The sequence below is a fragment of the Falco cherrug genome, chromosome Z, assembly GCF_023634085.1.
Source record: "Falco cherrug isolate bFalChe1 chromosome Z, bFalChe1.pri, whole genome shotgun sequence".
Classification (NCBI taxonomy): domain Eukaryota; kingdom Metazoa; phylum Chordata; class Aves; order Falconiformes; family Falconidae; genus Falco; species Falco cherrug.
Genome location: NC_073720.1, coordinates 45855676 through 45866465, shown reverse-complemented (window position 1 = coordinate 45866465; position 10790 = coordinate 45855676). Strand labels below are relative to the sequence as shown.

The following is a 10790-nucleotide window of genomic DNA, read 5'->3' as shown; positions in this document are numbered from 1 at the left end:
ACGTTCTCTTCAGATCTATGCATTTTCTTGGAGGGGACAGTACTGAAGTCTTGCAAGTCATATGGAAGTTATGTTCCAGCGATCTGCACTTGTCAAAGAATAACTGTTTCCCCAGAGCCAAGTTATGACATCAGTGGCACCTGCCAAAAATTATAGCACAGATCAAATGTGGTATTCAGAGTTTGTGCCCTGTAACTGTCTGGTCATTCCGCTTAGTGTGTTGCAGACTTCACAAAATGAGACTGTGGGTTTGGGTTTTTCCCCCCTGCCATTAAACTAATTCACAATAGCAGATGTCATCACTCCCAAATAAAAATAAGTGACGGATTAATAGATTTCATCAGTTATTCCTGGCAGTTGCAGTCCTCTTGAAAAAGGGAACCCAGAGGTAAAACTGACACTATTCAGTAATCACTCAAGAAATCCGTACTTTGACAGAAGAGGAAGCTACTGTACAATCAAAGTAAGCATTTATATTCTTGTATTTTGCCAAAATAAGATTTTCTCTTCCTATCTTGATTATTAAACACACCTAGACATACACGCATATATATTTATTATATTTTTTGTTAAATTATGTGAATTTGAATTATGCTTTCTTCTTCTTCTTCCCTCCATGACCTTGAATTCTGTATATTATGGTATACTTTATTGGGAGATAAATTGGGAGATTTATAAAATATCAGAGGCATCCTGCCTCTGTTTTGTTTTAATCTAATCTTAACTTCAGTTATTAACCTGTTATTTATCCCTATGTCTGGCTTTGGTATTACTAGAACTTCTGTACTACACATACTTCAGCTGAAAGGAAAACCACGTAAAATGAACATGTGAGGGAATATTCATCTTAATGATGTATTCTATAAGCATAATTTAAAACTTATTACAGCATAAAGTTTTTTTATATTAAAAAAGAACTTAAACAGGCTTTGAACTCATATATTGTACTGTAACTATTCTATAATGCTGGCAAATATTGTATGCTTAGGCAAACAAACCCCAGTGAAGGGCGAAAGGAATAGGAGAGTAATTAGTGGCCTAACAAAGAAAATAGCTTATGGTCATGATATGACCCAAGGGACTGAGTTCATTGAAATCAAAAGTAATTTTTCCATTGTTTACAATGGTCTTCAAAAAATTCTGTAGTGAGTGTAAAAAATTCTTCCAGAAACATGGTCATGTTCAATATCAAAATTGGCTGAATCATCAAATTTATCTAGAGTATTAAAATTAGCCTTATCTCCACCTTTTAGAAAGGAAATATGTTTAAGATACAAAAAACAATCATTATTGTTAAAGATTTTCTTCTTTCAGCAAACTTTGTTAGAAATTTGTTAGAAATAAAATTTAGAAATGTTAAAACATTATTTTATTTTGCTGGTTAAAATATTTTCCAATAAGAAAAAAAAAAGGTTGGTTTATTTTTTTTAGCCAAACCAAATGATTTTTTAAATTACATATCATTTTGATTTAAAATTACTTTGACATTTTTCTCAAACTATGTTCAGTCAACAGCTTTACTGAATGCCTTAAAAGACTTCTCACTAAAAAGTAAGGTTTTCAGAGAATCTCATTGTATGCACAAGTATTGTCTCTCCATTTAAATTACTGAATTTTTGAGACAATGGGTGCTCAAGACATGTATTAAGTAGACTACAAAGTGTAAAAAATGCCTCCTGAAGCTTCAGACAATATTTTCTTCTTTTGTTTGTTTATTTTCGATAAAGGTTACTAAAAATAGCACTTTTGTTCAAAATATCAAGAGCCATTTCTGATTTCAAACATTTCTCTGGCAAGAGTCTGAAGTAGAAATACAATTACAAAGTGTGTCAAAGAGAAATTCCTCACATTAGATATTTCTTCAAAATCCTTTTTGTACCTCAGTGGAGGTTGTCAAAGGTTACAATAATTCAAAATGTACAGACCAGGAAAGGACTAAAACCAGAGCATTTGGAAACATGCTAATGTAACACCTTTCCAAAGCACATTCAGCCTGCACATCAGTTTAAAAGGCAGAAGGCTGTACCACTGGCTGTTTCTATATCAATTTTGGGGCAGTGAATAAAGGTTGTGCATATAATAATTTCCATCTAAAAGCAGAATTTCTTCTCCCTTGCACTGGAGAGATCTGTTGAGGAAAAACATTCATCATTCACACTTTGAATCTCCTTTAAACATGCTCTGGGAGAGCAGCAGCTCTCTGAGATAACATATATGTAAATGCTATCTGTGTTTTGTGAGTGAGTGGGTGCCTTACAGATCATTGCATAGCCATGTGATTTATGGTTTGCTTATAAACAGGAGATTTTTCTTTTACAGTGCCATTAATTTTATTTACTATTATGTCTTCTTGTGGACATTCGCTATAAATTAATAATTCTTTAACAGACAAATTAGTTCCCATAAATGATGAATGCTGTAAAAAAATCCTTTCATATGCACATACACATCTTTCTCATAGTTGAGGTTCAGAGTTAATACATAAGCCACTTGAGCCAAGATCCAAGTTTTACCTTTATTTAAATTTTGTTTTATCAGCTCAACTCCCCAAAACAGCAGTCAACGATATTTCAAGTGGGCAGGTAGGACTGCACAACCCATACAGAAACAGTCCTTCCTCAACCATCTTAGTTGAAGATGTCATAAGGGACCCTGCCTTGCACCAGTGTTATACACATTTTAGTAGCCCTTTATAGGAAATGTACTGCTGAAAGTTTCATAATACAAATTTTCAGTCCATAAGTGATACTTACACTGAATCAAGTCTTCTGAATGAATCATTTTCAAGCTATGGAGGTGTTGCTGTTGCTTATTTTACTTTCATATCAGCAGAAAAACATGTAAAACAACCTCCTGTTAGTAGCCAGAAAGACATCTCCTGGACTTCCCTTTAATTTCTCTGGAATTATAACCTGGCAATCCAAAATGAAAACAAAGATGATAACCACTTTTCCTTGCTCACTTTCCATCGAGGTAACACTAGTGGAGTGACTCTAAGAAAAGTGTGTTTTTGACTTACAGAGGAAATCTAACTGTCCTGCTAGTTTCTGAACCATGACATATGTGAGTGAAGGAATCAAGAAGTTTGCCAAAATTAAGTCAGATTGTTAGTGTAACTCCAATTTATGTTATTGGGACATCTACAAAGAAAGCAGAAAACCACTCAACTGCAACAACAAAACATGTTTTCTAGAGCAATAATAATTTTTTTGATACAAAGAAAAGAAAACTAAAGAACAACTCACAAATCCAAACCAAGCTCCTAAGCAGAATCTTTCAATTGGCAAAAAAAGAAGGTATTACACAGTATATGTGAACTCTAATCTGTGTACATGGATGTCGTAATGCCAGGCTCAAAGAAAGGATGCTTTCACATACCATACCACAAGAGAAGCTGGCTAATAATGCCAGACAGCACCATCTTCAAAAGTCTTACACCAAGAATCTGTCTTAGCCAGGACCACAGCAATACCACGTGAAAGATTCAACTGTCTCTGTTTTTCCTGGGAATTATTATCAAGTCAGAAGTTCTTGGCTTGCAGGAAGTCCCACAGACACGCCAGACTGACATCTGCAGAAGTATTTCCATCCTTTGGGTACCTGTATGACCACAGCTTGTTCCTCTGACTAGAGCAGCCAAGATTTAAGGCAGGCAAAACCCTCATGCACCTCCAAAAGATCTAACCAATTTAGACCTCAGATAAAGACTGGAGGCCCTCTTTGTACCACTCGAAGAGTATCTACTAGAAGTTTAATAATCATAAAAATGTAATCTTTAATAAAAGGTTAATGTGTTATGGCAGACTTTTACATGAGCCAAAGTATAATAGGGTTTGGAGAGCAAACCTACTCAGACAGTTTGTCAGCAGCTTGCACTTGGCTTCTGAGGCAACAGGATAATTACCTGAACAGTGTCAAATGGGCAGCTGCTACTGAGAGAAGAGCCTTTAAATGGTGCAAAGACCCAGGTGACCTGTTGATCTAGGAATGATGAAATAATCATATTCCATCACTCACTATTACCAGAGCGTTTATTCTAACACTGCCTAAAGCCTATAGAATTAAGATTCAGATAGGGCATGTTCCAGTGTGTCTGTGACATGCATACGTTTTTGCAGGATGAAGCTTTAAATAATACTGTTATTTTAGGGCCTCAGAGTGAGATAAAAGATCATTAAAAGATTATCCATATTTCCATTTAGACAATATCATAAATAAACAAAGCACATTTAGCAAAAGGAGGTAGTAGAACTGATGTACCCACACCAGTGTAACAATTACTGATGTACCCCACTATGCTACAGCTACAGCATCCCCAGTTCACAGCAAAGGAAACACCAGAAAACTGTTGTTTGCCTCAGATGAAAATATCTGATTGTTCTGGTGATATTGTAGCTCTTGCTGACCTTGCTGTGAAGAAGACCAGTATCCTAACAACTCAAGCATGTCTGATATTCCATTGCATAGGAGATTATATTACATGGACTAACCAGTTCACACTTGCTACTCGAGTTGGACTGTGCCAGCCTTTAAGCAACTGGACTTCTCCATGAAAAAATATTGCATCTGGAAGAGATTTTTCTTTTTGTTAAGAAAGTTTTTCAGTCCGGTCAGACTTAGCACCAAGTTTGGCAAAGTTATTTGTTGTTATTGATCTTTCTGAAAAAGAGGTTTATGAAAATTATGCCAAATCTGAAATATTACATCTAGGGAGATGCCAAGATCTGACTTACGTACCCATTTAAAACTTCAGGACTTTAACATACAGTATTTGATAGGAAGACCTTACACAAGTCTGCCTTCATTGTGTTGCATCTGACCGTCCTTTTCTTTTTCTCTGATCTTCTCCTTACAACATTGCACAACTCAAAGCTTTCCTCAGATTGGCCTACATTAGCATAATCTTTATAGCATTTATTAAGGATAGCTTATAATATATGACACTGTCTATAAAGCAGACTCAAAAGTACGTATCAGTGTCTATGAGGTATTAATTCATCAGCATTACAGAGTGGACAGACAGCAAAAGTATCTAGTGACAGCAGAGTATACATGAACACAAGGAAGCAAAGGAATTTCACAGGAACCTTCAAATTATGTGCTGATCTAGTCATAGAAAACTCAGGAACATGGGTTTGGGGTTTGGTTTTTTTCTTGCCTCCTCCCACCTGCTGGAGGGTTTTAGTGTAGGAGACTGATGCAGGAAATACTGTTTCACAGCAGGGGTAGAAGTATAAGGGGTTGTTGGTACCTTATTTAACATCATAGCAAAGCAACAGCAACCAATATAGTACAGCAACAAATATAGTATGGCAACAAATATAGTACATGATGGAATTTTTCTAATTATTTCATTTGGGAATAGACAGCAGAACTTAACTTTTCAAAGTACCATTAAGATCTGATAACCAAGGTATATTTGGTAATATCAGCAAGTGCATCAGTCATGCTGAGAATTTTAAAACCTTCCATGTTTGAATACTATGCATTTAGCAAGGAGAAATTCACCTCATTTCCATCCTTTTTCTCATTTATTGGAACTCATCTCTATATTTTAACAAGCTCTACTTTTAACAACATTTAAGACTGAATTTTGATAAATTAAAGAACATGGCCATAACAAGTTCCCCAGGGCTTTGTACTCTGTGTGCTTTAACTTTGAGTTGATAATTCCCCTGCATATTTTGTACTTTATATCATTGGAGTAGTAAAAGGAATCATTTAAGAGCAATGTATACCCTTTGGATAGCAACCATCTACGATCTCTTTTAGAACTGCAGGAGGCAGAGGAAGGGAAAGCCCTTCACAACATCTTATCTGAACTTCACTGAAAATGGCACTATATTTGGACTATCCCAAATCCTTCCAAAACCAGTTAAAATCTCACACATCCTGAGGCCTCCACAACATTTCAGTGAACTGTACTATGCGTAGCCATTACTCAGTCATTATATTACAAAAATATAAGTATACAATTTAATTATCACCCAAGGCCTGTTCCAATGCCTTGTATTTTCCTTCAAGGCAGAGTAAGCATCAGTTACTTATTCTTCTCAGGTAACATGTTTTATTTTAATAGCACTCCATGAGAAAGAAATTGCAAAGGGCTAAGCAACACGGTATCTGCCTCAGGTTAGACTCCTGACTGTTCTGACCTCCAAATTGTTTTTCAGAAAATGAGCACGCATACCAACTCTAGACGTTACAAAATGGGTGGTCATGATGCAGAAGAGCTGAAGAATTTCTGGGAAAAAGTCATCCAAGAGCAAACTAAGCAACGAGAAGGTGAAGAGTCTAGGTTAAGCAAAAGTGCCCTGAACAAGTAAGTGGTATTTTTTTCTTTTGCACAAGACCAGCAAGGCATGTCATCACGTGCTTTAAAATAAGGTAACCATTATTGTACTGCTTTATTCATAGCACAGATTGTGTTCTGGATCTTTGGCACTTTTCCTCTCACAGCTGCTTATCTCATATTTCCATGGCTCTTCTTCATGGAAACTCAGACACCCCTCACCCCTGAACCTCATGAGCATTCTTCAAAGGCCTTGGAGTATAGCCACAACTTTGGCACTATGGCTTGTGACAGCCAGAAAATATCAGGATTTTTACCTGGAACTGGTACAGCTACACAAATAAATAAAATAGTATTACATTAAAGGGACAGGCAAATCACTCATTTGATGTGTAGCACAAGCAAATCCATAGCGTCTTTACCATGTTTAACAGCCTTTTGCATCATATAAACCCAAAGACATAAACAGTACAATAAGATTTTCCTATGCCATGAAACAGATTTCATAAGCATTCTTGCTTATGACAGGTAAAAAATAAGGTTATTCAAATGTATTTAATATTTTTCCAAAATAGTATAAAACTCCAGGCATTGCCTAGGAAGAGTTGTGACTGGTATAGATACAACATACAAGTTTAGTAGACTGCTTCAAATACTTGCACAACCTGTTGCTGTTCATGAATCCCCTGACTAATAACAGATGGAGAAAGATTATAAGAAATACCTGTGTCTCTTGTGTTTTTTTCTGGTGGGGGTTTCTTCCTTAGGTTGACAAAGGTTCCCCTGCATAAACTTTCCTCAAAACTGGGACATTCAAATAAATTAATTTGACTTCAGTAAACTGGAATGTGCTGGTAAATGGCTGTTTCTTTAAAAAAACTGCCAGGTACTGTGACCCTAGTGCCCAAGGAGGAAGCTATTATCATTATTTCAAGGATGAAGAAATCAAGAACTGGGCAGGCCTCGTGTCCCAACAGAGTCAGATGTAGACAGTCCTGCTCCCAGCATCCTACTCCAGCTAATCAGTAATAGTCCCAAAACCAAATCACCAAGTTGCTGGAGGGAAAGCATGTATGACAAAACCCAGCACAGTGTTCAGCTGCACTGGAAACTTTTGTCACCCCAGCTTCATAAAAAAATATTGCAAGAAGACATCACAAACTAATTGCAATTAGGGGTGCAGAAAATACTTCTAGCTTCACAAAGTCAAAAATGTTAAAAGCTTGTATAAGATCTTCTCTGAACAGGAAAAAAATGCAGCAAAAGAATTTGGACTATGTCTTCACATACGTATGCAGTATGCCTTAACTGACTGATCACAATTGAAACAGACCCAGTCAAGTTCCTTCAAGGTCACTTTACCAAAGCCCAAATTGCTTGCAAAGTGTTCTCTAATTTAAAAAAAAAAAAAAAAAAAAAAAGATACCTTCAGGAGATAATAGACACTGTCACTACAAAATCCGTAGGTCCACTACCTCACGTAAGTGGCACCTGGGAGAATTAGATGGCTCTAAGTATAGGAAAGTGCTCTCTTTCTGACACCTAAGACATTAGTTGATAAGGAACACTGATGCCTTCAATGGCAAATTTTTGGTAAATACCTGCACCAATGTTTTCAGGCTTAACTATGGGCACAAGAGAATGGTGAAGCCCAGACACCGTAGACAAGAAAAGTTTAAAACACAATCTGAAAACAAACTCTGAAGCCAAACTACCACAAGCATTCATGTGAAACAGCTACTGCTAACTTTTTCTCAGATTAAATCATTGGCTGCTGTTCTTTTTAACACACCAAATGTAATATAAAAACCCATATATTCCATGATGCATTTGGCATTACCGTATGATACCTAATCCTATAGTATTACTGGGTCAGGTGTTTCATAACACCATTTCTGGTGGAAAGTGACTCGGCCAGCAATAACTTGAAGTGGTCCCTAGTGATTTTCTCTTTTGCCTGTACTATACTTATGTCTTGAAGCTATGTGGCTCCTCTTGCATGTGACATCAATTCCTTTCATTAAACACATACAAGGCCTGCAGAAATTTTGGTTACAAAATGGTTACTTTTTTTTTCTTATTCGTCGGAGTAAACCCAAATGGACATATTTAACATTCTGCTTGCTCTTCTCCACAGCATTTTACAGGGAACTTGGGTGGTCAGGGGGTGTAACTGTATTTTTCAATTTATACATTGAATGACCTTACCGCATAGACAGTATTTCTGTGTGGCTTTGAGAATACCCCAGAGGAAAAACCAGAGCTCTTCGCACTGACAGTATTTCAGCAGTTGTTTGACTCATTAGGAATCCGGCAATGTCAACCACTGATAGCATCAGCACTATCCCTTTCTTCCCTGCATTCCCAATCTAGTAAGCTAGAGAGATGTGTAGATGGTAAATAAATATGGGACAAATGCTACAGTGATGAAAGAGAGGAAAGCTTCAACCCTGCTGAAAAGCCCTGGATACATTTGAAGGATTTGGCTCAGTACTTGCTAAGCACTTGTTCTCTCTTTGCAGACTCCGTCATGAATGGACTCTGCGGCTGGAAGGACAAACAAGGCAGGTCCAGGCTCACAGGAAAACACAGAAAGAACAGATGATGATGATGGCTGTTGAGGCTGTTCCCTTGCCAGATAAAACTGTTGCTTAAAATTACTGTGAAAAAACAGAAAGCATTGAGCATGACTCTGACCTTCTGCACGCACCTATAAACCAGCAGGTACACTGCTGAACAAGCAAAAGGTCAGAATCTGGCCCTTTTGCAGACTACTTACTGGAGTTACTAATAAAGTCCTACTAAAATTCAGTGCAAAAATAAGGCCACAGAACATAATCTTGAAAAAAAATGTAAAGGGACAGATAAGAAGCAGACACCTTTATTCTCCATGATATATTATTACTGCGATGCAGCAGGACTTTCTTATGTAACTCTGCATTTCCAAGTGACAACAACATATTTCTAGGGAAGAGGATCGCTTGTTTAATAGGAATAATACATTTAGACAGCTGCATGCAAAATTGCACATTTCCATTTAGAGAGCTTACAGAGTCTGGCTTAATGCAGATATAAGCTGTTCTGCCTGTCTTGATGAGCCACAGCAAAGGGAGTTAAGGATTAGTCTGATCAGTTGGGCAGAAGGAGAAATATATTCTTTAATGGAATCAGGCAATAACAATGAACTTTTCTGATCAACATATAAGAAAACTTGCAGATCTTAATCATTAAATGAACAGAGGAAAGGATTTTGACTTTCATGGGGTAGGTAAGAAGACTACTGAAGTTATTATGAACCAGTCTGAGAAATGTCAGAGCAAGTGAGTATGAAAGAGTTTGAAATAGGAGGCAGCAAATCACTTCATCTCAACAGCACAGGAATGCTTTGCAAGGTTTCACTTGCCATACCTGGTGTGCACTAATCCAAACACTTGCTGCATTTCATCTTCTTCTAGGTCAGGTGAAAAAGAGTGAGGAATAACTAAACACGGGGTAATAACAGTGTGTTCCATTTACCTATATGTCTGTGTATCTAAATATCATTTATTTTGGATGAAAACATTAACTTTTTATGTCTTAAATTAATTTCTTTGATATGCAAGAGTCATAAGTCTAAACAACTGTTTTTCTCTAACAATATTGAGCCATATGGAATTTTACCTTGCATCTTTCTATACACTGAAAAAGGAGATGGGAATAAATTTGATACATTTCACAACAAAACAAAAATTAAACCCTTTACAGACCTCACAGAAATGCTTTTTTTATCCTTTTAAGACATTTCATTAAAACACACTGTTTTACAGAATGTTCCTACTTTTACACAGTGGCAGTCTCCTATAGAAAAAATCATGTTAGGCCAAAAAAGTTGATAATTCAGGAAGGATTAAAACAATTAAAAACTTATAAAATGTTATTTGGTTATTGAACACTGAATGGAATGTAGAATCAGTCTCTTTTCATATAATCCAACCCAAAAAGAAATTGTTTCTTCGTGGTTTTTTTTTTCTATTAGAAAAGCAATGTGGAAAAATAAAGTTGTAGCTGCTTTTGCCTTTACAGACTGGTCTCTTTCTTCTGTGTTCATTTATTTCCCACTATTCTCTAAAAAGTTCTTTTGCTGCCACCCAAGCTATCTCTAGTGAAGAAGATCAAGCAGGACTTGAACCTGCTTCCACTTACATAAAAAACATAGTTCACTGTTCTGTAGCAGTAGCTAAAGGCCATAGACAGGGCCTATTGAAATGGAGAAACGCCAGGTTCCCCACTTCTGAAAACATGATCTACTAGATTTGCTAATTTAACCAGTGTTTTATGGTGGTGTAATGCCACACACATTAGTGAAGGTTACCCTTACTGTATGCCAGTGTGACAAGAAAAAGCTGTCCCAATAAGCATTTCTTGTTCTCTTACATTTAATGTCAATGTTTTAAATTATTAGGAACATTTTTATGACAGTATATCTGACTGTTTATGAAGCTATGTAAGACACAGGAAA

The 10790-nt window shown here is 36.6% G+C and overlaps 1 protein-coding gene across 1 annotated transcript; it reads left to right on the top strand.

Moving 5' to 3' along the window:
* Positions 1-383: 383 nt before the first annotated feature.
* Positions 384-10262, top strand: LOC114017870 (protein FAM240B-like). Its single transcript, XM_027815468.2, has 3 exons — positions 384-463; positions 6174-6322; positions 8815-10262. Exons 2-3 carry the CDS (start codon positions 6177-6179, stop codon positions 8945-8947), a joined length of 279 nt encoding a protein of 92 aa, XP_027671269.1. The 5' UTR covers positions 384-463; positions 6174-6176; the 3' UTR covers positions 8948-10262.
* Positions 10263-10790: the final 528 nt, after the last annotated feature.

Coding starts and splice junctions, on each gene's coding strand:
- LOC114017870 (XM_027815468.2), top strand. CDS start 6,177: ATGAGCACGCATACCAACTCTAGACGTTACAAAATGGGTGGTCATGAT. Junction 6,323..8,814: donor AGCAAAAGTGCCCTGAACAA/GTAAGTGGTATT, acceptor CTCTCTTTGCAG/ACTCCGTCATGAATGGACTC.